The 27,612-nt window shown below is 38.4% G+C and overlaps 2 protein-coding genes across 5 annotated transcripts in view; both read left to right on the top strand.

The window, feature by feature from the left end:
- Positions 1-11,842, top strand: part of arhgap5 (Rho GTPase activating protein 5) — a 58,697-nt gene extending 46,855 nt beyond the window's left edge. Inside the window, exons 5-7 of the mRNA XM_067613265.1 lie at positions 1,723-1,854; positions 5,057-5,162; positions 6,981-11,842. Of these exons, the coding sequence (XP_067469366.1) occupies positions 1,723-1,854; positions 5,057-5,162; positions 6,981-7,299 (557 nt within the window). The 3' untranslated portion in view covers positions 7,300-11,842. The remainder of the gene's footprint in view (positions 1-1,722; positions 1,855-5,056; positions 5,163-6,980) is intronic.
- A 5,977-nt stretch (positions 11,843-17,819) lies between these two features.
- Positions 17,820-27,612, top strand: part of akap6 (A kinase (PRKA) anchor protein 6) — a 240,856-nt gene continuing 231,063 nt past the window's right edge. For 2 of the 4 annotated variants that reach the window (XM_067614339.1, XM_067614336.1), the window contains exons 1-2: positions 17,822-17,908; positions 18,207-18,264. The gene's annotated coding sequence lies outside the window, so the exon portion shown is untranslated. Of the gene's footprint in view, positions 17,909-18,116; positions 18,265-27,612 lie in introns of all 4 variants that reach the window. The other 2 variants (XM_067614337.1, XM_067614338.1) reach the window with 2 other exon arrangements.

Genomic DNA, 27,612 nt, shown 5'->3' with positions numbered 1-27,612 from the left:
CTTTCATTGAGAATTCACTGTTTTTAGCCCATATACAGTATTTATGAAGAAGGTTTTTTGCCCGACTTGTCACCTTTATTTCAGTTTTTTTGCTATTTTGTTTGTGGGGCAGAAATTATGAAATCCTAAGAAGTCTGCCGCACTAATCCACCAGTAACTTTCCTAAATATGTCTTGTGCATATAAAACAGAAACACAAAGTAAAAGCAGCCTGAGCTCTGCTCCCTCCGGTGTATTTTCTGTTCACACATCTGACAGAAGACTCCAGCTGTCACTCACTCCGGCTGCTCGCTGCTGTTACAAACTGCTGGGGATCCTCGTTGTTGGGGGAGAAGGCGGCAAACTAGGCTGAAAAACATGATGAACATGATCATCAGTGCAAGAAACTCTGCTTCTTGATTTAGTTCCGTTTAATTAATAATGTGCTACTCAGTGTGTGATCTGATATAAACTGACTCTGTGTTTGTGCACCGAGAGAAGCATCAATCTGTCTGGATCTGTGTTTCATACTAGAGGTCTGCCCGAATACAAATACCTTATTCTGCAAAGCACAAATAGTGGGTTTTATACGAATATTTGTTTCATACAAATATTTTAAAAATTATTTGTTTTCAAGAAGAAAAATAAACCATGTTAAATACCAGAGTCTCTCCTCTGCTCCGCTGTGACGTCTGTCAGCAGGTCTCAGTGAGGGGAGTCACATCCACCTGCTACATGACGCACATTTCCTAATTTGGACATCACTCCCACAGTTAAAGCTGAGCGACTGACACATGCTTCATGAACACTTATTGTAACACTTTAATTTTCTAAAATTAAAAGCATAATAAAAACAAAAACAAGATTTTTAAGCCTCTGTCCGCTTTTATTCAAATACAAATACAAATAATTTTGCCGCCTCAACAAATATAGATACAAATACAAATACTGGGCTCTCTGCACATCCCTACTACATACAAGTATAAAAGAAACCTCTGTGCACAATACAAAAGGCAGCTTTCTTTCAATATAAACATCTGTAGCCTGATAAATCTTATTTTTCACAAGCTACTTGTTCATAATGATTGAAGTTAATAAGCTTTAACTGTTGATATGATATAAATGAAGGTTGAACTGGCAGAATGTGACTCTTATTGACTCTCACACCTTGATGATCTTCAGCTGAGACGCACAAACCTCGACAACAGCCGAGTTCAGTCCTGTCATCAAGTTACTCTTCAGAATTAACGTCGTGATTACGTTTGAACTGTTTTTGTAAGTTGATGAAATGATGATTTGATAAAAGGTTTGGTACACAGCTGATAGCAGAGAGAAGAGAGAGAGAGAGGAGATAAAAGAGTTGCTAACAGACGTGTTAGCATCTTTGCTTAGTGAAAACATGTAATCAGGTTGTCAGAAGTTACATTCACACTCTCTAATTTTCACTACTGTACAAACCAAACGCACAAACTGTCACGAAGGAGCAGCTTAGCAACACTAGAACACTGGTTAAAAATGTTTAAAAACCAAATGACCTTGTGTATGTGCTGCTGCTGATGGTAGAACATCTCTCTCTCTCTCTCTCTCTCTCTCTCTCTCTCTCTCTCTCTCTCTCTCTCTCTCTCTCTCTCTCTCTCTCTCTCTCTCTCTCTCTCTCTCTCTCTCTCTCTGTCTCTGTCTCTCTCTCTCTCTCTCTCTCTCTCTCTCTCTCTCTCTCTCTCTCTCTCTCTCTCTCTCTCTGTAGATCACAGTATTGACTTCGTGGTGATGGACGTGGCGGTGAACGCAGCCGCCGGAGCGCTGAAGGCTTTCTTTGCCGACCTTCCCGACCCGCTGATTCCCTACAGTCTGCACCCGGAGCTGGTGGAGGCAGCAAGTAAGAACACACACACACACACACACACACACACACACACACACATAATCTTCAAGTCTGGAAAACACCGGAGTTACTAATTTATGAGGAGAAATGATCAGAAACTGTTCTGATACCTGAAGTTAACTTGATTGTAAAGTTTAAAGAAGTCAGTTTGATGCCACAATAACTGCTATAAAAATCAAAATAAATCTGTGATAGAAATCATAAAAAACACAAAGATAAATACACTCCTCCTGTAGTTTTACCTTCTGGTCTATTGTAACTGCTGCCTTCACTGCTGCAGAAATCTAGTCAGGTTTACACACACACACACACACACACGCACACACACACACACACACACACACACACACAGCTTTCTGTCACATCACACACTCTTTATAAGAGGCTTTTTCAGCCCCAGGATACTGTCAGACATCTACAATCTGCTGCGTGTGTGTGTGTGTGTGTGTGTGTGTTGTATATATTCCTGGTTGTATATCAGTGCTACTGAACGCTGACACCAACAGACTGACGACAGCAGATTAATGAGCCAAAAATACGCTCAAACACACACACACACACGCAACAAGAAATGTAAAATGACATCTTACATGACCGCACACACACACACACACACACTCTCAAACACACACACACACACACTTTAATTAGTTTCTTCGGGTGAGAGAGGAACAGAGAGAGACGTTGGTTCTTCTTCTCTGGAAAACATCTGAGTCAAACATGGAAGGAAGTCATCTCTGGTTTTCTGTCTTATTTTTATCTTCTTCTTCTCTCTGTTCAATGTATCTCCTCTTCATCTTCTTCTTCTCCTGCAACGTCTCTATAGACACAAGACTGCTGTGACTGTTTGACCTTTGACCTCCTCACTGATAGTGTGGAAGATGCTGCAACAACAGAAGCAGCATCATATATGAAATATAACAGATAATAATGATCTGTTCTCAGATACTTTATTACGTCTCTCTGTGATGCAAACAACAAGAATAAAACTGACTTTTATTTTGTCTTCAGTCACTTTTCGTGCATCTTTATTGTTGACATAAATAAGTTTTCTCTAATCTTTGCTACTTTACACACCTGCAGCAAAAATTACAGCTTTAAATCAGCTTGTTTGTTTTTTTTAAAGATGCATCAACAGCTCTGTTTACTTAAAAATATGATAAATACAGACCTGGAGATTATTTATGGATTAAAGTGTCAGATTATTAATTATATTTTTCTTGTTTTGATAATATATAAATCAAATTTCACTCACAACATGGAATCACAATGAATCCTGACCACTCAGTCATGTATTTATTCATGTCTATATTTTTCTTACTGTATCATGTCTAACAGGAATAATATAACACTCACCCTTCTCAGTTTATTGACCCCGTTGCATTGTGGGTACACGCTGTGTTTTCCCATCAGACCAACCTATATATTTAATAAAAGGGGATTAAAGCGTTCTATGGGTTTCTCTCTGTGATATTTCTCGTTAACGTCGAGCTGTGACAGCACGGATTAATGACCTTTGACCTCTTCCGGCCATTAGAGGGGTGAAAGGCTCCTGTTGCGTCCTCGTTAAGATGATTGATAGCGTGCAGGGATGAATAAATCTGCGAGTCTTTATGTGCGCGGCTTTCAATTTGTGTCTAAAAATATAAAAAAAGGGCTTCACGCTGCTCCTGGAATGTCGGGAATATCCTGGAGTTTGTATTCCAGACAGGAGGGAGAGAAGGAAGGTCAGGGTTGTGTTAAAGTAGCTTTGTTGTGACAGTCCAAAGATAAAAGCTCTTATTTCATATCGTGCTCTTTAAATATTTCATAACGGAGCGGCGAGCCTTCGCCAGCAGGAGAGTGATGGATTCTCTGAGGAGGAAGAGGAACGTCGAGGAACTTCAGACGCTTCACTTTCCAGGAATAAAACAGATTTCTACCTCGTCAGATTCCTTAAAGCTTTTTACTTTATTACCTGGTTACTGTTCATTTCATGCTCTTATTTTTCTCAGTGTGAAACAGAAATAATTTACTGTAAACTGACTAAAAGAGATTCTTCTTTTTACATTCATCATTTGGATCCTCATCAGCAAGTTATAATCACTTTGATCAATAAAACTGGAAAAAAACAAGTCAAATGTTAAGATAATATGAAGAGAAGTGAAATATCGATATAATATTAACTTACAATAAAATACAAAATTGTCAAGATAGAAACAAAAAGAAATTAAAAATAATAAAAAGAACTCCAGTACAGCAGTAACTAAACATCTATGTAGCATTCAAGGACAAAGAGCTTCATGAGCTTCAGTAAAACCTTCCTGGTTTGTGTTTGTGTTTCCTGCTGCAGCTGAGATGAAAACATCAACCTGAGGAGTCTGTAAACCTCCAGTCATTTAAAATGTATCGATTAATAAAGGAAATATAGTATTATAATCATTAATAAAAATGCTGCTATGTTTAGTCGTTTACGATGTTTCCTCCAACACAGCTGTCACATGTCACGTTCAGGTCGGCAGAGAGATTGATGTGAATCTATGAAGGCCAGCAGGCTAATGATTAATCAATTAATAATAAAATAATAATAATAAAGTTATATGAGTGGAGGTTTGCAGACTCATCATGTTGATGTTTTCATCTCAGCTGCTGCAGGAAGAAAACAAACAACTTGAACAAACAAGGAAGTCAGATCAGCTTTGACTGAAGGTCACCGAGCTCTCTGACGTAGTTCTTTAAAGGTCCTGGTCTATCTCATCATCATCTTCATCATTCATTTCTTCATCATCTGTTCTGCTCTACAACTGTTTCGCTGCGACTTTATTAAATCTACTTTAGAAAGTTCAACATAAAATGTGTTTATTTTCTTAGTCTGCAGAAACGGACCTGTTTAGTTTCCAACCAGAGTGAGACATGATGCAGGCTTGTGTTGTTCCTGCTGCCCATAAGGCTTAGCTCTGGTGTGTGTGTGTGTGTGTGTGTGTGTGTGTGTGTGTGTGTGTGAGAACAGCGTGGGTTTTACTCTTGGCAGCATCTCAGCCTTTTGTTTTCCAGAGAGTATAATTTCCGTTTTCCCGAGAGGGAGTGTGTGTAAAATGTAAAACGCCTTCTGTCTTCTCTCCCTCCCTCTCTCTGTGTGTGTGTGTGTGTGTGTGTGTGTGTGTGTGTGTGTGTGTGTGTGTTTGTGTGTGTGTGTGTGTGTGTGTGTGTGTGTCAGAAATCGTGGACTACATTGAGCGTCTGCAGGTCTTGAGGGAGATCGTGAAGAAGTTTCCTTCTGTCAACTACCAGGTCTTCAAATACATCATCACACATCTCAACAGGTACGACACACACACACACACACACACACGGATAAACACTCACACACAAAGCTTAAACGCACATGTCACACACAGATTATACACACTCTTGTTTATGTTTGTTTTGGACTTAAATCCTGAATATGAGACTCCAGCAGCAGCAGCAGCAGCAGCAGCTAAAAAAAGCTCAACATTCAAATATCCGTGATGACAGTAAACGCCCCACAGCAGGTAGAAAAACCCCTCAGCTCCATTTAGACTTTAAAACTTCCTCTCTGACACGTCGCAGGATGTAAACGATGCAGTTTTCCCTTCAAGGTGCACCTGCTCGGTCTCTCTGACGTTGCAGACGCTGTCAGATGTTTGGAGCAGTTATTGATCTGATCCGCCAGCAGTTTGTGAAGCCTCGCTTATATATCTCACAACATGTCACACTAAGAGTCGCTGTTTGTCGCCGAGGCCGACGGGACCCTTCCTTCTGCTGTGACAGAATGAAATGACAGCTGTCGTTAATTTAATTAATACTACGAACAATTAATAAATCGCCTCCCTAAATATGATGTCACACTAGATGACGGAGGCTGGAAACTAGTCTGATCGACTTCATGACTGATTATATTAAGCATAACAATCATTTAACATGTGTTAATAATGAATCATGTTAGTCTACATGTTGTGTGATGAGGGCAGCTTGTAGTTTTAGTTATATTCATTTAAATCTGTATAATGACCCAACAGTCACATCAACTTTATTATTTTATCAGTTCTTCCTCTTCCTCACCTCTCAGACCATCCAGCTATGAAACTGTGAATATCTTTGAATTAAAGCTGAAAGCATCAGTTAATCAATAGTTTCAGTCGTTTTTCAGGTAGAATAACTTTTCATTCTCTTTACAGCTTCACAAATGTGATGATTTGATGTTTTTCTTTGTTTTATATTATTGTAAAGTGAATATGTTTATAGTTTTGACTGTTGAAAAAGATGTAATTTGATATGATATTGATTGGTTCTGGGAAATTGTGACTTTTTTTCATAAATCAAACAATTAATTAATTAAGAAAAATCTGCAGATTTATCCTCTGTATATACAGGTAACTGCAATTATTTTCACTATATAATGAAAATAATTGTTTGATGCAGCAATAAAATAAAAGCAGCAGTTTATTTGTTTCCATATTTGTCAGTTTGAATCCTGTTTAGACTCATTAAGGATTTCATTTCCCTGCTGCTGATGTTGCTACATTTAACCAGAGCTGAATCGATTAGTTGATTAATCAATTAGTCGATCATCAGAAAATTAATCGGCATCTATTTTGATAATCGATTAATAGTTCAAGTTATTTTTCCAAGTAAAAAATAATAAACTTTTCCTCTTTTCTTTGTCTTATGTGATAATAAACTTTAACTGTAAAACAAACAGTTTAAAGATGCTACTTTGTTACACCAAACGATCAGTTGAGTAACTGAGGAAATAAATCAGTAGATTCATTGATTAGCTTTTCATTTAACAGCAGAACAAAACAGGCCATAAACATAACACTAAATACATGCAGAACAGAGCAAAAGACGACACAAACAAGGCAAAAAAACATAAATGTACCAATGAACGTCGTTACTTTAACTTCCTGGAAACTGACACCTGATTACAGCATCAAAAATACCTTTTTAACCCTTTCAGATCACATCACCTGTCATATTAATCACCTGTTTAACAGTATATGCCAAAAAAATACAAAATTTGTGTTTTTATATCAAAATCCAATCATGTTCTCCTGTAAAACAAAACATGAGAGAGAAATGAAACTGTGATTAACGGCGTCCGTCCTGTCGTCCCGCAGGGTGAGCCAACACAGCAAGACCACCCTGATGACGGCCGACAACCTGTCCATCTGCTTCTGGCCCACGCTGATGAGGCCCGACTTCGAGAACAAGGACACGCTGTCGACCACCAAGCTGAACCAGGCCGTCATCGAGTCCTTCATCGTGCAGAGCGACTACTTCTTCCACGGCGGTGAGGTGGCCGAGAGCTCCAGCAGCGAGGGGACGCCGCCGCCTCACTGCCACAACATGGTGGAGGCCCTGCTCCCACTGCAGCTGCCCCCGCCGCTGCAGCCGCAGCAGATCCAACACACCCTGCCGCCTGACCCGCTCATCTAACGGCTTCAGAGGAGCATGCTGGGAAATGTAGTCTGTGGTTGTTTGTCTGCGCTGCCGGCTGCTTTCGGCCAACAACAATCGCCTGGACGTCGACTTCCGCTCTACAAAACGCTGGTCGGCTGCTAAATTTAAAAAAATATATATAAAAATAAAAAAAAAAGCCTGGTTGGTGATTTTTGGGGATTCATCAGCTGCTGTTTGACTTTGAGGTGATGATGAGCTGTTTGGCTTTAGAGACACGTCGACCATTCGTTGGATCAAAGCTAATCTGTGAGCTAAAATCCTGGATTAGAAACGTCACCTTTTGGAGCTAATTTTTCCGGATCTGCCCTGTTTTTCTTTTTTTTTTTTCCTGATACGGAAACAGAAAACTAATCGAATGAATTGATCGGATCGGGCACATAGTGACAACACTAAATCCTTCAGCAGGGTCTGACTTCAATGCGGCTTTTGGGCAAATAAAGATCAGTTTCCTCCCTTAAATGAAATAGCACACTGGGGTCTTAAATAATTGCCCCCTTTGACCCCGTCTTTACCCCCCCCCCCCCATCCTCCCCCCTCCCCCCGCCCCCCAGCTGCTCCAGGAACCAGAGAGAAGGGAAGTTAAACCCCCACGACTGCAACTCAAATCCACCTGACTCACAGTCTTCCTGCACATCTCAGCACAGGAAACCTTTTTTTTTTCTTCTTCTAATTTTTTTTGCCCGTAGACCCCCCCCCCCACAACACCCCCCCACCCTCCTCCTCCTCCGCCAGGCCGCCACTTGTTCACTACACTCTCCCCAGACGTCAAACAGGTGCACAAACAACAGATTTGTGAACTCGACGCCTCGCAGAAATCAAATAAAATCGTGGATTATTTTTAGTTTTCAGGGAGGGGGGAGCTAAATGAAATGACCCCCCCACTCCCCCCCACTACATGAACTTTGACCCCTTAAAGAACAGCACATGCACGATTTGTGTCAAAGGTCCCACATGCCAAGTTTTGTATCATTTGGACTCTTTATTTCTTTTTCTTTCTTTTTAATATGTTTTTTTTGTAACTGTCTGATTTCCACCCAGTTTGTGTGTTTATGTGTGTGATGATGATGATGATGATGATGATGATGATGATGATGTGTGTGCTGGTGTATATGTGTAGCCAGTTTGTCCCTTCTTCTCTGCAGAGGGGGGGAGGCGGCGGGGATTAAAAAGGAATCTTAACATGTGGACTCGTAGCGCTCCGTACGAAAGAAAATCAGACTTTATGAACTTCACTACGAATCTTGAGCCTAACTGTTTCGTCTCTTTAGAGCTTCTAACTCTTAACGCAATGACTGACGTCTCCCCCCACCCCCCACCTCCACCCCTGCCCCCCCCCCCCCCCTTGCACCCCCACCCCCCCCTCGATGATGGCACATGAGTGAGGAAACCACTACGTTTTTTGCGATGCATTCTGGATCCGTTCGGTTCGAGGAGGCGTCTTTTTTTTTTTTCTCCGCGTTTGCTCCACTTCACTTCCTGGAGGACGCTTCTTCTTCTTCTTCTTCTTCTTCTTCTTCTTCTTCTCCTTCTTCTTCTTCCCGCCTCCTGCATTTCTTTTTATTTTTATTTTATTTTATTTTATTTGTTATCCTGTTCTGTTGGTTTGTTGGAAACTAAAAAAAATTTGCATGTCTCTGTTTTTGCCACTTAGTGAGAAAAAAAAGAACTTTAAAGTCTGGAAAAAAAAGAAAAAAAAAAGAAATGAAACACTTTGAAACTCTTTAAAAGGAGCTCTTGTTCAGATTTGCATCGTTTTATCTGAATCTTTTTTTTTTTTTTTTGGTTTAAGGGGAACATTTCCACAGAAAAAAACTCTAAAGAAGAAGAGTTTTTGCATTTGTTTCTTTCTTCTGTCATGCAAGAAATCAACTCTTAATATCATATTTTTGGTTATATGTCGAATAGTTTTCCCTAAATAGAGGAAAGAAGTATATATAAGTATATATATATATAAATTTATCAGCAGCAGAGGTTGCTGATGTAGTGAAATACCACGGGGTACTGGACTGTATAATCTGTCAGAAGCTATAATCATATTTCTTTGTGGTTCTGATGGTGTAACTGAAAACCATGTTTGTGTTTAGTTTTTCTCTGATGGTGTGAGTGTGTGAGTGTGTGTGGAGGGAAGGAAGGATGGAAGGAAGGAGGGAGTTTGACAGCAGATTTTTTGGTAAGTTTGAATTCCTCTTGAAAATGACAAATCCCTCATTTCCTTTTTTTATTCATCAAAAGACACTTAAAGTTAAAAAAAACACGAAAGTTTACACAAGAGCATCTTTACTTTTAGTTTCTCTGTGAAAGATAAAACCTCAGCAGGATGTTGAAACATTTCTCACTCTTCTGTCCATCGGGATGAAAATATTCCAGCTGCTGCAACACAACTAAGATGTTTTTTAAGCTGTTTTTCAGGTTTGAACTCCAAACAAAGATGATAAAATGTGTCATTTTCAAATAATTTCCATGAGTATTTATCCAACTTGTGCACAAAGTCTTTCTATTCGACGCTACATTTCAAAGGGAAATATTTTATTTTTTACTACATTTACACACATCGAAGTACTTTTTGTTGTCATATTAAAACTTTTCAGGAACTCTTAATGCAATAGACAAGTATTTCTAGTTTTACCTGTATAAATATGTCCACTAGTAACTTTATACTAATTACCCTAATCAATTAATTGTAATTAATTACCAGAGTAACCTGGAGAAGGTCAACATGAAGGTTTACACAGTAACCTTCTGAGCGCTACTGTAGTTCCATGTATGAAGAAGTTTCCATAATATTATAAATAAATAATGAATGATATGATATTTATGTGGATCTAAACTGAGTTGATTCCATTTTTGTTTCCTGTAATTAAAACCAAACTTCACAGCTTTTATTCTGGTAACTTCTTTTATCAGGAAGTGACAAACCTGTTCAAATAAAACGTTACCGACATGTTTGATTTGCATGATAAATTAAAAACATACTATCATTAATATGATCTATTGATCTATTTTTAAGTTATTATTTTGTATATTTATAGACGACACTGTATTTTATATTTTTCTTGTTTCTTATAAAGTTGGTAAAGAGATCTGTCACTGTATAGATGAACTAAGATAATAATAATAATAATAATAATAATAATAATAATAATAGAGTCCTCATTTGGGAAACAGGTAAAAATCTCTTAAATGATGCAGCGGATGAGATATTTTTGGATCCTGGTGGACAGAAGAGTCTTTGAGGATCAGCTGTTTTCTGGTAAAAACTGTATTTTTTGACCTCAAAGTATCATATAGAACCAAACACTCCTCTATAAACTAAATCAGCAGGTCAAACAATGATTCAGTCAGATTAATTTTGGGGATTTGTTGATGTTTGTGTTTCCAGCCTCTTTCTAGAAAACTCTAGAAAGAAGTTTGAAGTGTGTTTTGATGAATGTCGGCGATGAAGGATGAATCCTGATAAACAGAACCGTCGAGTCCCACTTCAGACATGTGTCTCTCTTCAACCCTCAGAGATGTTTTTATATCCAAATACAGTCACAAAGAGATTCGCTGTCTTTTTTTTTGTTTGTGTGTTTGTGAAATTCTGGCAGAAATGTTTATCAAAGTCTAAATCGTTCATTAGATCTTCCCGCTGGTTCTTAAAGAGTCAAGCAGCAGTTTTTTTTTATCATCACTGAATAGTTTTAAGAATCTTTTTGAACAAACATGAGGAACGTTTGGTGGTTGCAGCTCTGCAGTGAGAAGATTTGCTGCTGTTTTGCGGCTTTATATCATTTTAAATGTTATATTTTAAGGTTTTGAGTCGTCTGTCAGATAAAACGAGCTATTTGAAGACACGTCGAAACTTTACATTTGAGAAATCTGCAAGAAGAAACAGATTAATCGAGATTTTTTTATTTATAATTATAAAAACATGCAAGGACAGAAACTTTAAAGGAGGGAAGTAGAAAAAAGCCGACATGGATTCTAGATTTAAACTCGAGGGAAAGGTCAGAGTGAAGAGGATGAAACGGAGCCAGAAGTCTGTCCGACGTCCCCTCAAATGTGATTTAGGGAAACTTTTGAAGGGCACTTTGAAGGGGACACATGTCTGGAACGTGGACCCGCTGTAGACAAATGAGATATAATTTTCCTTTGAGGTCTGAATGAGGCTAAACGGTGTTTAAAGGGGATAAATATTCAGAATGGAACTGAGCCAAAAGCCCATTTTAAGGTTTTATGATGTCGGACTGAAGAGGACGTTGAAGTGAGTGAATGGGAAGAGTGGAACAGAGCCAAGAGCATCTACAAGCTCAAGTTTTTTTGGGGGGGAGGGGATTGGAGGGGTGGGGGGGTAGGGGAGGGAGGGAGGGGGGGGGGGTTCAGCAGCTGCTAGATAATAAAAGATTAAGCTGTTTGTCTGTAGTTTTCCATCAAATCAATCAACTGTTGTTTTGTTTTTTTATCATTTTGTCGATAAGATCTGCTCTCATCCAGTCACACCGGTGTACAAACCAACTGCTCTGACTTTTAATGTCATCCACTGTGTATTATAGTAAATAAAAATGATTTTCAGAAATGAAAAATTCTAAAACAAGTTTGTTTTTTTTTTTTGTTTGTTTTCTCTCCATAAAGTTTCCAAATAAAGTTTCTTTTTTTTCCAAAAGCTGCTGTGTTTTTATTTTAGTCTTCACTTTATTTATTAATAGAAAACTAAACTGACATTCAGACATGTTTACAGGACTGACAGATGTTCTGTTCATTTTTACAGCAGGGTCAGAGGTCAACAAAAAGCTCCAGAAACAGGAAAGTGTACAGTGGTGTAATTACTACAAGCTGTAGTACAAGCAGTCAGTAGTAAAATAAATATGACCTTTAACTGAAGTAGAAGTAGCAACAACACACTATGAAAACACTCCATCACAAATAAAGTGATTTTTTTGCAAGCATGAAACATTATAGTCACGTAGAAATACTTAAATATTAGCAGCAAAATGTACTTAAAGTATAGAGAAGAGTTTTATTCACAGATGTGTTGAAGTATAAGCAGCGTTTTAATGTAGCTGGTTGAAGCTCATGTTTACTTCATATATTCATGAGTTTAATCTATAACATGCATATTTTTCTGCTGATTACAGTGGGTTTTTTAATGTAAAATCCCAATAAAAGTGGAATAAAAGTATTAAAAGTGCCTTAAAACTACACTTGAGTACAGTACTTAAGTAAAAGTACTTTCTAGCACTTCAAGCAGTAGCTTTGTTACCAGTTGTCATGGTAACTGTAGTTGTATTTGTGGTAGCAGCATCAACAGGTTTAGTAATATACATACATACATACATTAATAATACAAGTAAAATACAGTATTTACAGTTTGGTGTCATATATATGCAACATCATTTTAAGATGTATTATAGTTTATTAACAGGTGACTCTGCTGCTGTGAACCTGCTTTTGGTGTCAGTTTGAGTTCTGCAGACGCTCAGATGATGAGCAGGTAAATTGCGCCACCTGGTGGTAAAAATACAAAATGCACAACAGGAAACACTATTCAGGAAATTTTAAATGTGTGTAGTTTTAAATCTGTTGTGATTTTTGCTGTTTTGAAATTACAAGCGCTTGAGTCATGTACATGTGTTAAACCTCTGCTCTTCTAACAGAACAATTTCTTGATTTTATACTTATTTTCAACACAAAAAAACAGCAAAAACAATTCAGTATTCAACAAGTATTCTGCTGTTTCTACTCGGCATGAGGCTGATAAATGAAATAGAGTCTTTCCTGCTACGTCATGATTTGGCTGAACTGAATTATCACGTCCAAACAGACACAAATAAACTAATTTTGTTGCAGAAAAAGTAGTTTTTACACACAATATTGTTGGAAAAATCCCCTGTAGTAACATCATATGTCAACACAGACAGATGTGATTATGTGTAGAGTGTAAAAAAATCATTTCGTGTGTAGTTACCCTTTAAAAAAACACTATCCAGTAAAGGTGATATAAATACTCATCATTTAGAGAGGAACGTGGCTGAACTTTTTTGTCTTACAGTACGATGCTGAAGGAGCCGTTAAAAAACCTCATGATGTGTTATTTCATTCACTAGATTTCTCAGTATTTTCTGTTTTTAACTTGTCTTTTCTGGACTTCTGCTGTCAAGTGTAAAAAACATAAAATTAAGTCATTGTTTATTGATAATTTTTGGTGGAGTGTCGGTGATAATTCAAGCCTCAACGTGATTCAGACTAATTGTAAGTTAGCTTGTTAACAGCTAACACCAGCCTGATTGAGCTGCAGGAATCTTACCACAATCCAGCTCTGTTTAATCAACACAACCAACTAACTTAACAGCAACGATATAATTTAAACCAGTTAAACATTCTCATATTATAAAGCATATTTTTTATAACGTTAATGGTTCTTGATCTTGGTCATTTTGACTTGTCAATCACAAGTGTAACTCGTTACATATTTACTGACACATAGAGCCGTTATTTCTGTTTTCTGTTGTCGTTGAATTAATCTGTCATCAGTCCTGTTTATGACACCAGATAACTTATTAAACTTATGAAACATATCTTTAATATTCTGATAGTTGGGTTTAATGTTTGGCATGTGAGGGTTACATGTTTGAGAGTTACACATATCTACAGTTTGTGCACCAAGACTAACTCATCTCTATCATTTGAGTATATTTGTACAGTTGAATTTTGTGTGAAAGCAACAAGAAATACCTATAAATGTTGTGAGAATAGACTCGAGAGTAGCAGATGTTTGAACTGCAGTGTTTTGAGAATCACAATTTCCATTTGATGATTGTGATAAAAACTGTCGTGTCATTATTTCCCCGCTGTGCTCTCCTGTTGAGACCAGAATAAATGTCTGAAAAACACACTGCTACCTGCTGCTGATTACAGTTTTTATGATTGGCTACATGCATCTTCAAAACACTAACAACAGGCAACACATGAGGATCTTTAATATGGCCGTCTGTGAATTACTTGATGAATTACTGAATGAATTACTTAATGGTTGATAGAGTCAGAAATGTGTCTATTGTGTAAATACAGTCAGATGTGTCTACAGTGTATATCTACAGGAACGAGTCATAGAAATGCAGCAGAAAAGCTTTCAGTGGGTTTTATTTCTTGTTTTTTGGTTGAATATAGATGTATTTCAGTGTGGTTATGATTCAGCAGGTTGCTGTCTGTATGTAATTTGCACAGTAAAACAAAGCAGCAGGATCACAACAACAAAAGAGAAGAAGTAAAATGTGCAGGTGAGATTTAGAAAACTCTTATAGAAGGAAGGTTTAAAGGCTGATAGAAGGAATCTCACCTCAATACGCATTATAAGCAAATACAGAAGTCATGTGATCCACAAAAATAAGCAAACAAGCAAACATAAAGTCGTCAGCATAAATCAAGCAAAGACATAAAATAAAGAGCCACAGAGTTTTGAGATTTGATGGCTGTAGTCACTGAATACTTTTTGATGTGTCACAGTTTTGGTCCATAATTGTTGTGTCGACTGTGTGAAGAGTTTTGAAGATGCAGACTCAGTATTGAACCCTGCAGGTAAACAATTGTAAAAAGAAAAACTGTAAATGTACAGCTAAGATTTGATGTGGGACATATGCAGTTGTGTTTCCTGTATGTCTTGTTGTTGAGCAGCAGATGGTGCTGTAGTGATGTTATGACAGAGAACAACTTGAACCAGCACATAATGAATCATTCAGGATTTACCGACAGAAACAGAAACAATGACAGTTGGAGGGTTGCTGGTCAATGTTGAAGATATAATAATACTGTGATATTAAAATGGACAAAGAGAGGCTCTGCTCTGTTCTTTCATCAAAATATGAGGTTTATTAAGACTAAGTGGTAACTTCCAGGGCTGAAAAATGAAGCCAAAGCGGAAGTACCAAAAGCTGCAGTTCCTCGAAAGGCCACTTGAGGCTTCAAAAGCGAGTCAATCTTCATAGACCTCAATGTTAAAATACCAAACTTTACAGCAGAAATAAACATGTTTACAGCCTGGTACAAAAACGGGTTTGGTCTCTTTAGCTATTATCCCCTTTCATGACAACTGTACGGGGGTAATTTTTTTATATAACTCAGCTGTTTAAATTTTATTAAGGCTTGAAGTTATGCATTTAATTAAGGGCGTGGCCGCTTTGAGTGACAGGTCGTTACCGCGGCGACAACGTTGCTTAGGTAACGTAACCATGGGTAACCCCAGATCTACAGTGTATAGACGTAGCTGCTGCTATTTCAGTGTTTTTTCATTTCATGAAAGTTAACTGTAATATTTTGGTCGCTTAAATAAAGTCTTGTTCAGCGTTCGGTTGTACTAAACACCCAGCAAAGAGTTTGATATTTTTCTGGTAAGTACATTTTGTTTTAATAGTTTTAAGCCTGTTTTTTTTCGCTAGCGAAAATTAGCATTAGCATTAGCATAATCGCTTGTAAATGCACCATACTAACTAAGCTAGCAGGTAGCAGGTAGTTAGGATCAGCTCCACCCTCTTGTCCAAATATGGTTACTTCTTCTGGCTCCAAAAAAACCAAGATGGCGGTGGTTAACAAACGGAAGTCCACCAAAAAAAAAAAAAAAAAAAAAAAAAAAAAATCAATTAATTAAAAAAAAAAGTAAAAGTCCACAAATGAATGGATGACCACGGTGGCTTCATCCATTAGTTTTTACAGTCTATGGTAGTGACGTACAGCGTTTGGAGGATGTTGTAGTTATTGTTTGGAGACAACAGGAAGGTCACAGAGGTATGAAAACAGTAAAGTTACATACATGAACTGAAACTTTTTCTCACGTCAATCACATTTGATCAAACCACACTTACACAGTCTTAATGAGGCAGAATAGTTTAGGCTGTGTGTTTTATACTCTTAATAAAGAATAATTGCAGATATTTTAATTAAAAGCTTTGATTGTTGCTTATTAAATCATGAATATGTAATGTTTTAGAAAAGCCAAGCTTTCAGGAGCTCGAAGTTTTTCAGAAAAAAGGAAATAAGGAAGGCAAACAGAAGCAGTTAAAGGTAAAATGACCCTACATCCACTGCCCAGTGTGTAATCAGTGTGTTATTAGTGTGTTATTAGTGTGTTATTGTTTGTTTGTAATTTAAAGGATGAGAATGATTTGTTGTTGAACTCAGGAGTGAAAATAATTGGAAGTGTACCAACTGAACTCTGTCTCCACTTCAAATCAATCATTTAATTTACTCTATAAATTAGTATATAATTAGGGCCGCAACCAACAATTATCTCCATTATCAATGAATCTCTTGATTGTTTTCTTAATTCTTAATAGATTAATTATTTGGTCCATAAAATGTCAGAAAATGTCGATCATTGTTTCCCAAGACAACGTCCTCAAATGTTGTTATTTTGTCTGCGACCCAAAAATATTCAGTTTACTCTCACAGAGACTAAAGAAACCAGACGAAATCTGAGAAACTGAAAAAAAAAGATCAAAATGATTAATTGATTATCAAAACTGGTGATTCATTTAATATTTGGCAACTAATCGATTCATCAACTGATTGTTGGAGCTCTACATGTAATAGTTGTTAAGTTACATTATTTTTTAGATCATGTCAGACATCTTTTTGAAGTTGGATGTTTTCAACCTTCAACCTTTTTAAATCTTCTCAAAGGATATTTGATGGAGTCGAGATTAAACATCTTATCATTTATTCATTTGTTTGCTAACTGTTACTAACTCGTGTGTTGAAGCAGTGTTTATAGATAGATTCAAACTGTCATTTTATACCAAACTATTAACTAGTTATTGTCTTATAGCTGCTGATTGATCAACACAGCCCAGGGAGGTAAAACCTTTTACACTCGATTGAGTCAAAATTCATTTTCCTTCTCAAGGTCACAACTCAAATCTGATCACACAAACATGATAAACATATATTGTAAATTCAGTGTGGTTTACACTTCCTGAGGATATTATTATCTTGAATAAATTACAGAAAATTTGCTTAGAAATCAGAGAAAAAAGATGCTTCCTATAACTGCAGAACTTACTTGAGAATAATCACATTTTAAAGTTTTCTTCAGTGTCAAAGTGATCCAGTGATAGTTGTCTGTACATCGATGATTTAATTTTATGCACTATAATTCATTAAAATAACCTAAAATTGTTTTTTATTCAATCATCATTATTAAATTTCATCATTTTAATTGGATGTTGTTTATTTATTAACAAGCAAGAAACTAAATTCTGCAGATTTTTCCTGAAAACCAGAAACTAAAAACAAACAGCAGATTACACATCAGTTCTTCTTCTTCTTCTATGAAATGACAGTTACCCTGCAGGTTGCGTCTCTTCTTCTGCACTTCCAGGAGTCACCAGCTGGGGGTGTCGATGGCTTCCTGTCGTCTCGGTGCAGCGTTTCCTCCTCCGGCAAAGAAAAAGAGAGAGCAGCTGCTTCTCACATCCCAGCCTTTGCTCTGTCATCCCCCCTCCTTCCTCCTCTTCCCTCCTCCTCCTCCTCCTCCCTCAGGAAGGGGAGCACCACACCCTGTCAGCCAATCAGAGCTCGGCTCCACCTTCTCCATCACATCATCTCAGTTTCCAAGGTAACAGGGCACCCCTCTCCCTCTCTCTCCCTCTGTCTGTTTCCATACTGAAAGGTGCCGCATCATCATCATCATCCCTCCCATCCGTCCATCCCACCGTCCCACACTGAGCTGGTGGCTAGTTTAGCTTTAGCCTCCTCTCTGTTAGCAGCATCTCTCTCTCTCTCTCTCTCTCTCTCTCTCTCTCTCTCTCTCTTTCTCTCTGCAGTGGGATTGCCACAACATCAAAGCCACCTCCCTCCCTCACTTTCTCTCTCTCTCTGTCTTCTCTCTGCGTCCTCCAACATCCACCACTCAGGAAGAGAATCAGGAGAGGAGATGGACTAAAGGAGGAGAAGAAGAAGAAGAGAGATGTGGTACGTACTGCTGAACCTGCTCTGTCCTCCCTCCTGTTCTGTATATATGAAAAAGGGAAGTCTGCTGTGTGTGTGTGTGTGAGTGTGTTAATGACTGTGTGTGTGTGTTAAGCCTAATCCTGTATGGAATGCTGATTTAATGAGCTGTCTGATGCTGAACGCTCCCAGAATGATGCAAGGAGAGAAAAAGAGAGCAGAGGGAGGTGACTCCCAATGTCTCCCCCTCTCTCTCTCCCTCTCTCTCTCTCTCTCTCTCTCTTTCTCTCTCTCTCTCTCTCTCTGAGCTTTTGTTATGGAGGCCTGCTCTGCAGAAGAGCTCGCTCTGCCTGCTGCATACAGAAAGAGGCCAACACCTCTCTCCTCTCTGCTCCCAGTCTGCTGCCCTGCTTCATACTGGGCTGGTTTCCGTCTCTTTTACTGGGTTAAAAACCTCAGATTGTTCCTGTGTGTGAGGGAAACCCTTCACTCCTTTTGATCTGTGTCTACTGAGCTTTGTTGTTCCTCCGAGTTAAAGTCTCCCTTCAGACAAAAACATGTTTTTCTTCTTCCTGTTCCTTCAGCTAGATGTTTGTTCTCTCCTCTGTACAGAATGATGTATGTGCACAGTTTGTGTTTAAATTCATCTGCTGAGGCAGCAAAGTTTCTCTGAGTTTAAGGCGTGAACCTACGAGCATGATCTGTGACATCACAGCTAGTGTGGAGGCCGATCATAGCCCTGTATGAAACCTAAAGAATATTTTTCTACTTGAACTGATCTACTAACAAGTATTGTGTGTATATCCAAAGCCTGATATATATATATCTGTCCAAAAACACGCCAATGAGCCAGTTAGTTTGTTTAGAAACGGCTTCAAAGACTAATAACAGCATCGTGTTTCAGTCTCTGGAGAGTAATTCTGTGTAAGGAAGACGCTACTGAGCATGTGCAGGAACGTGGTTCTGTTTACAGCTTCACTAGCATGTTGTGCTTCATATTTTGTACTGAAGTTATTTGAGAAATGTCTGAGTCAGAGTTTGATCAATAAAACAAGCATGAAAAAGGAGATTGTAAACAGAACCACGTTCCCGCACATGCTCAGTGGCTTCTTCCTGATACAGAACTACTCTCCAGAGACTGAAAACATGATGCTGTTATTAGTCCGTTTCTAAACAAACTAACGTGACCAAACTCTTCATGACGAAGGAACATGTGACCCAGTGCAGCGGTGTGACTCACTGATGTCGTTTTAATAGTTCTTGGTCAACAACGGAGGTCTTTGGATACACACACAATACTTGTCAGTAGATCAGTTCATTATTGAAGAGTGAGATTTGTTGACAAGAAGAAAAATACAGAAAATCGTCAGACGTATCCTTTAAAGGGCCTTTAGACTGTGTGACAGCAACAATCAAGCAAGTTTATTGAATGTCACATTGTGTGAGACGCCTGTGATGAAATCTTGGTCACAATCTGCGTCAGACTGTGAGATGAATGTGTGGTGATGATGTAGATAGAAAAAAGTCTCATAAACTTCTTTTCTGTTTCGCCTTCATCATTTTGGTTTGTGTGTGTCATGAACTTATTAAGGAGAACAAGTGTTTTCCTCCTAAACTTTATTTAAAAAACTTCACTGACGAAATATCTCGCTGGCCCGTGTATTCTGTGTCATTACATGTCAGATTCTGATTGGTCGGTTTGTAGCCGCTCCATGTCAGTGGACGAGTCTCACAGTGAGATCTAGGACATCGTTCTGGATTGGACATCTTGAGTCCAGCAGTTAAACTTTAGAAATGAAATATATTTGCATATTCATAGTTCTGGATTTTTCGTAGAGGGAGAAGGAGGAGATAACCGGTCCGTAGACGTGTCGTCTTTCTAAAAGTGTTTGTTGCTGTGTTGAAAGGTGTAAAACCTGCCTTCAAAGAGAGATGCAAGTATTGTTAAAATGTGAAATATCCTTCATGATGCTGCACTTGTTTCTACACATTAAAAATGACAGAAGTTGTGTGAAAAATGACAAATGAGCTTGAGAGAAAAGTTCAAATCCTGCCTGATGTCACACACTCGGCCAATCACTGAGTGAAGCAGGTGAGATTATTGGATTATCAGTTTCGGAAAGTTAAAGAAATCGTCGCCCTTCCTTCCTGCGGACGGAGCGGTGAGTTTGGACGATCGGATGAGAGTTTCAGTTGAAGCAAACCGATGCCTTTACGTTGTTCTTATTTCTGATAATTCCTGATAATCTGGGAACGCAGTGACATCACTAAAAAGAAGCCTGACGGGTTGAGAAACACGAGCAGTCGGATGATCAGCAACAGTTGATTCAGATTATCTGGAAGTAAAACTGAACGTAAACACAAGTGATTCATCCTTTACTTCCCGACTTGTTTTCAGAAGCTTTTCAGTTTCTTTCCCGACAGCGTGACGTTCTGCTCCGACTAATCACTGCACAATGAAACCATGATGTGATGGATCAGATCATCCAGTGATTCATTTCTCATTTGAGCTTTGTTGTTGTTTGTTAAACTGAGATTAGGACGGCAACTAACGATTCGTTTCATCATCGATTAATCTACTTATTATTTGCTCAATTCATTGTTTTGTCCATAAAAGGTTAAAAAAAGAGTAAAAAAACAAATCCGTTATAATTTCTTAAAGCTCAAGTTGACGTCTTCAAATATATTCAGTGTATAAAAGTTTACAGTCGTCACATTTGTGAAGCTGAAACCAGCAAATGTTTGACATTTTTCCTTAAAAATGACATCAGATGATTATATGATTATCAACATATTTGCTAATTAAGACTGATAGTTGCACATCTAGTTGAGATTTTCCAGTAAACAGCAAAAACTTTAATCTTAAACGATGCGACTGGTTTATATCGTTATAAAAGTCGACGTCTGTTACAGATGAAGACAAATCTTCATTTTAAGACGCAACTAGAAGGAAATTTCTTCTTTATTTGAAATTGAACATGAGCATAGTGTTGGCAGCTGAGTCATAGATGTGAAGCGTATGTGCCTCTAAAGGCTGTTAAATGTACTTCTCTTTTAGTCTTTACTACTTAGATTGTTCTCTTTTGTCATAATAAAGAAATGTGGAGGAAGTTACTGGAAGGATTCATGTCTACTGCTGCTGATCAGCTGGGTGGAGCTGCTTTTATGATCAAAGTTGGGGCTAATAAACGTCTCTGTGATGTGATATTAATGGATCTGGCATTAAAGAGACTTCCTGTCAGATGAAGCTTCATGCAAGACGACTCCTTTTATTGCTTCTCACCGCTTTTGGCTGCAGGCAACAATCAGCTTTCACTTCATAAAGGAAGGAGGAAGAGAAAGAAAGAAAGGGATTTTTTTTTTCTAAGGGAAACATATTGATGACATCAGGTTGAGGATGACTATGAAGAGCAGGAAGATGTACAGTACGAGCGGTCAGTACAGTCCCTCCCCTGTCTCTGTCTGTTTTCCGCTCCGCAGGATATGATGTAACTATCTCTGGGGTTGTTAAAGCGAGGAGCGGCTGCAGAGAAACACACAGAGAAGCAGAGATGTCAGAGGGAAGCAGGAGGAAGGTTAAAGTGGGTGTCGGCTTTCTCCCGTTATACAGATGGTTTACGGGATTAAATTCACACTGAGTGTCGCTCTCTGTGGATTTAAATCTGGTGCACACTCCATCCCAGCGGGTGATGACACGGGAACGCTACCTGTTACCTCACATGATGATGCGCCGGCCAATCAGCGACATGATGACGCTGATAGAAAACAAAAATCCTGCCTCTTGTCAAGCTAGTTTCACCTGATCATTTTAAAGACTGTCGTGAAAATGTCCGTTCTACTTTCCCAGAGTCAAAGGTGACGTCTTTAAATGTCTTATGTTGTTCAGCCAACAGTCCAAAACCCAAAGATATTCAGGTTACTATCATGTATGACAAAGAAAAGCATTAAATTATCACATTTAAGAAGCTAAATCCAGCATTTTTTGGGGCATTTTTGCTTAAAAAATGACTTAACCCTTCTGTTGTCTTCCCTTCCACCATGCAACTTTTGTCCTCCCAGGTCAAATTTGACCCACAGATGCTACAAATTTTAATAAAATGAAAGTAGTGATCATTATTTTTACTTGCAAAGTGTACGGTATGGAACATCCATGGGATTTTCAGGCAATTAGATGAAAGAAATCCATATTTCTGATATAAAAACATTTTAAAACGGGTCAAATTTGACCCGAGGACAACAGGAGGGTTAAACAGTTTGTCAGTTATCAAAACAGTTGGTGAGTAATTTTCTGTCTATTGACTTTCTTTTATCTGTCTCTCCAAAAAAATGAAATATGATACCAAGATAATGAGTATCTGCTACTGTAAAACTTCAATATGTCATAATTTACACTACAGTACACTGTTCTGATGTTAAACACGGTTAAAGGTCCAAAACATGAGGTGAACGTATGAAAAAAATGCTGCCTGCAAGTCAAAAGTCAGGGCTTCAACCTGCTCCGACGCTTCGTTACCTCTACTTCCTCCTCGTGATGACATCAGATGGTTCGTGCTTGTCGCTCCTGTCGTCTTTGTCGCTGAGGTTCATGTCGTCCGCTCTCATGTTTCTGATTGGATTTCAGCTCCAACATGTTCGGGTGTGTTTGAGAATGAAAAAAAGAAAGTGAACTCCAGTTTGTTGATGTTTCCTCTCTGGAGCTGAACTGAAGAGCTGCTTAAAGGTTCAGTAGAAGATAAATAAGGAGTTTTAACTGTAAATCATGTAAAGATGTTCTAGTAGAGCCCCAGAATATAAATATAGAGCTGGAAATATGCAAAACATGTAATATATGAATATGAATATATAACCGCTGTATACAGGTTGTTCTTGTTACAGTTACTTTAAACATTTTTATATTTATGACTGGAATCAGGAGCAGTGACATCATGTGCGCAACCCGGAGAAATAATTACATAAAAAATAAAATACAATAAAATTTTGTAAAGAAAACTGACCAAACAGCAAACTGCAGCGATGTGTTGCCAGTGATACAGAAGCTGTTGTAAATTTAATTATATATAAAGCATCTTTCAAGAGCAGAGACGTCACAAAGTGCTTCACAGAGGAGATAACGAACAACACAGAGCAGGTAGATACACCAGGACGCCAAACACGGGCGCCATCGTATACCACACAAACAGGAAGTCCCACTAATGACTAGAGATAATCCACTTCATCAGGTGCAGAAGTGAGTGAGGAACTTCTTCTTCTGCAGTTTTACCACCATGTTGTTGACAGACCCATCCAGGTTTGAATCTACTGCAATATGTGACTTTTTTGTGAATGAATGTGCAACAAACATCTCTAATATTTCCATAAAAAGATGAATGAAATCACTTTAGTGTTGGTAGTTAAACTGGTGTCATTGTGGCACCAGTATTAAAAACAGTGATCACCAGGAACACTGAATCGTTCTCTGAGACGTCTGGTAACGTGTCTGACGAGGCGACTTCATCCTTGTAGCTTCAGAAACTGAGCTGATGCGGTTTTTGATCGGATGTCATTTCAGACAAATAGAGGACGACTGTTCTTTCAGCAGAGTGAGACGTCTCTCTCTCTCTCTCTCTCTCTGGGTTTGTTGACACGCTGCTTCGGTTAGGACGGGATGATTGGCGTTAATGCAGGAGATTCACTCAACACGAGTTCCCGTCTCTTTGTTAGAAGCCGTCAGCTTTTAGCCTCTAGACCTCCAGCTGTCATCACCAAAGCTTTTTACATCTGGAAACAGCAGCTCGAGGCTCATCTGGGTAGATTTGCATTGTTTCATTGTTTATTTTTTTTGAACAATCAAGTCATTTTTGTGCATTTTTTAGAAAGAAAGGAGCCATAATAAACTTAGCTTTAGCCGCCCTCCATCCATTAGCCTCTGACTTTATCCTTAATCTGTAGCCTCCAGCAGTTACTCCCTGTTCTCCTCTAATCTGCCTGCACTGACACAGTCGTACGAGTTGGCGATGGCGGCGTCCTAATGAGTTGGCCTGTCCTCCCGTGAAAAAACGACCTATAGTTACGTTTGATTGACAGACACCAGGAGACCGATGTTCGCTTCCTACTCTGAGTCGGGACAGATTTTTTCAAAAACCTTAACTATAATTGTTGTGATGTTTACTGTTGCCATGACGACAAAGATTGCGTATCTTATAGGAAGTATAAACCACATTTCAAGTGATGATTTTAACTCAAACCATCATCTTTCCCTGAACATAAGCAGACTTTAACCACAGCGTTGTCACATCATAAAACATGGTTTTTGTCGTCCGATAGAGACGCCAGCTATGTGTCGTTCTGGAGTCACATGATCAAACGATGTAATCGGTCGTTTAATTCGGAGGATTTGTCGGCTGGATCTGATTGGACGGAGGGACCGACTCCCTCAGGATCATCTCTAATCAGCCAGGAGCCGTTTGTGTTTACTGAAGTCACTTCAGGTCAAGTTTATTCGTAACGTAATAAATAAACACATCTGGAAACGTTAATGTAAGAACCAAAACTATTAAACAAGTAATGAACTCGTAAATTAATTATTTTCTGCAAGACTGTTTTTTTTGTTTTTGTTGCTGGGCAGTAATTTATATCCCCAGTCTTTCATTTAAAGCTTTATTATCTGATAGTTTATTTTAATGACTCTTCTAATTGTTTTTAGCCCGTATCTTTTATTTCTGTTGTTTTTCATCTTTTATTCTCACTCTTTGTGTTTTTTTTTTCCTAATGTTAATGCAGTAGGAATTAAATCTCTCTCCACTCAGACATAAAACATGTTAAAAAGCTTTTAATCTCTGACACAGTGAACTGGATGTCATATTTGGGTTCGTAGCCTCGGCGTCTCCGCGGTTTCTCCCCGCAGAGCCGACGCCCTGCAGCCGACCGACAGGGACGCTAATGATCCTCTGTAGTACCCTCGGGGATCAATAAAGTCTCTCTGATTCTGATTCTGATGATACAGCACCAGCTCGCCGTCTCTGACTCTGCAGCCTCTCGTCTTCATACTCTTCATCTTCCACCGTCTGTTACAGTCACTTTCACAGGAGCAGAATATCTTTTTCAGCGCTGTAGCTGTGAATACATGTTTTTAAAAGTCTGGATGTAGCGATTCATTAGTTGTATTTATATTTCAGTGTGTCAATCAGCAATAAATAATACGAATCGTTTTACATCGCAGTAATTGAAAAGTTCTTCTTCCTCTTGTGCTGCTGTCAGCAGATTAACATCACGACCGCAGCTGCTGCTAATAACAATCAATAACACTGCAAAGATGTTTTACTTTCCCCTCTTGTCTCTCCTGCCTTTATTATTTCATTATATATTGTTATATTGAGTTCATTAGATAATGTGTAAATATAAGAGAAATACTACTTCACAGAGAGAGAAATGTCTAATCTGCATTGTGCAAACTGTTAAATCTTTTAGTTTATATTTAAGAAACCCTTTTTTTGATATTGCATCATAATATTTGATGAAATTAAAAAGGAAAAAAAGGCGTTTGTTCTCTTGTATTTGCTGAATTTGAATTGTAGTTTCCACCAAAACCAAAACAAATCCCTCCCCCCAAATTTATTTCTAAATGTTGAACTGTTTTTTTATTTTTTTTATCTTTACCTCAAATGACAACAAGCACATTTAGACACATATCTAAGAGGAGCATGTAACAGTTCACATCATTCAGACCCAGTGTGACCTGAATGAAGCTTCTTGTCTGAACACTGAGAGCAGAGGCCTCGTCGTCCTCCTGCAGCATGTAATAATGATGTGTGTGTGTGTGTGTGTGTGTGTGTGTGTGTGTGTGTGTGTTTGTGAGAGAGAGAGAGAGAATAACCCTCCACCCTCATGTATTCAAATAGTATAAATCACCATGTGTGTGAGTGTGTGAGGAGGTTCAGGGTTCAAGGTCGACCAGCTCTGGAGAATAAAGGCCTGTAATTCATTTCACCCAGTATTGGGGGGGAGGTGAGGGAGGGGTGGGGGGGGTGAGCTGCTGACTGAGAATCTGTAGATATAAACGTGTCTTCAGATGATGCTGATTAACAGCCATAAACATTTCATTATTTATTATTATAACCTTCATCCAGCTTGACGTTAGCTCATGTCGTTGGCGTAGTGTGTTGTTAGCCTTGTTAGCTTGTTGTCTGTTAAAGTTGTTTTCATTAAAGCTGCAACAATTAGTGGATTAATTGCTTAATTGCCGACTATTTTGAGTTCTTCTTTAAAGACAAAAAATTCTCTGCTTCTCAAATAATACAAATATTTTCTGGTTTCTATGACAGTAAACAAACAAAACAAGTCATCCTGAGTTTTGGGAAACAGTGATCAACATTTGATAGACCAAACAACTAATCAATTAATCGAGAAAATAATGGTCTGTTCATACTGACCATTAGAAGATCCCTTCATAATGACCTTACAATGGAAGTGATGGAGGATAAAAATGTATTTAAAAGTTTATCTGAAGCTAATATGAAGCTTCAGCGTCCAAATGAGTCAAATCAAGTAGATATCTTTCAACGTTACAGTCTTTTTAGTGCCAAAGTTCCTCTTTTTGTTACTATACTTCCACCTGCAGCTCAACAGGGAAACACTGTCCGAGGAAACACAAAGAGGGAATTTGATGCTAAAAAGACTGTAAATGTGTCAGATATCCACTTGATATGACTAACTCAGACTGCTGAAGCTGAATAGAAGCTTCACACAGACTTTTAAATGCATTGAAAACACATTTGAAGGATCTTTTAATATCCAGTATGAACAGGAGGAATGATTACAGCGAGGAAAACCTCTTTCACTGTTCATACGGACACCTGTCTGCTCAAATATCATATATTTTATCTTCTTCATCACTGGAAATTATGCTGCAATATTTTGGAACTTGTGAGTTTGTCTTTTCATCATGTTGTTGTTGTGAGAAAACCGGAAACAAGCTCGATAACGGTGAATGATTTCATGTGTCCCAACTTATGAAGTGGATAAAAAAATCACAAATTTACAGACTCTTCTCGTGAGAAAAAATGGAGTTTTCCTTTATTTTTTTTATCATTTTGTTATTTTCCTCTCAAATTAATCTTTTTATCTTTCGTCTCCTTTCTCCTCTCCTTCCACTAGACTTCTTCTTTCTCCTCTTTCTCCTCTCATACAGTATTTTATCCTCCTTTCTCCCCTTAACCTCTCTTCCACTCCCACATACATCATCTCTTCCCATCCGTTTCTTTATCTTATTCCCCCTTCGTTTCCTCTCCTTGACTCCCTTCTCCTCTTCCTCTTTCTTTTCCTTTTCATTTCCTTTTTTCTCCTCTTATTCTCTTCCCTCTCTCTCTCTCTCTCTCCTGCTAGCAGCTTGCTATT

The sequence above is a fragment of the Thunnus thynnus genome, chromosome 16 (assembly GCF_963924715.1).
Source record: "Thunnus thynnus chromosome 16, fThuThy2.1, whole genome shotgun sequence".
Taxonomy (NCBI): Eukaryota; Metazoa; Chordata; class Actinopteri; order Scombriformes; family Scombridae; genus Thunnus; species Thunnus thynnus.
Note: the sequence above shows the minus strand (reverse complement) of the source record. Positions and strands in the feature narration are given on the sequence as shown.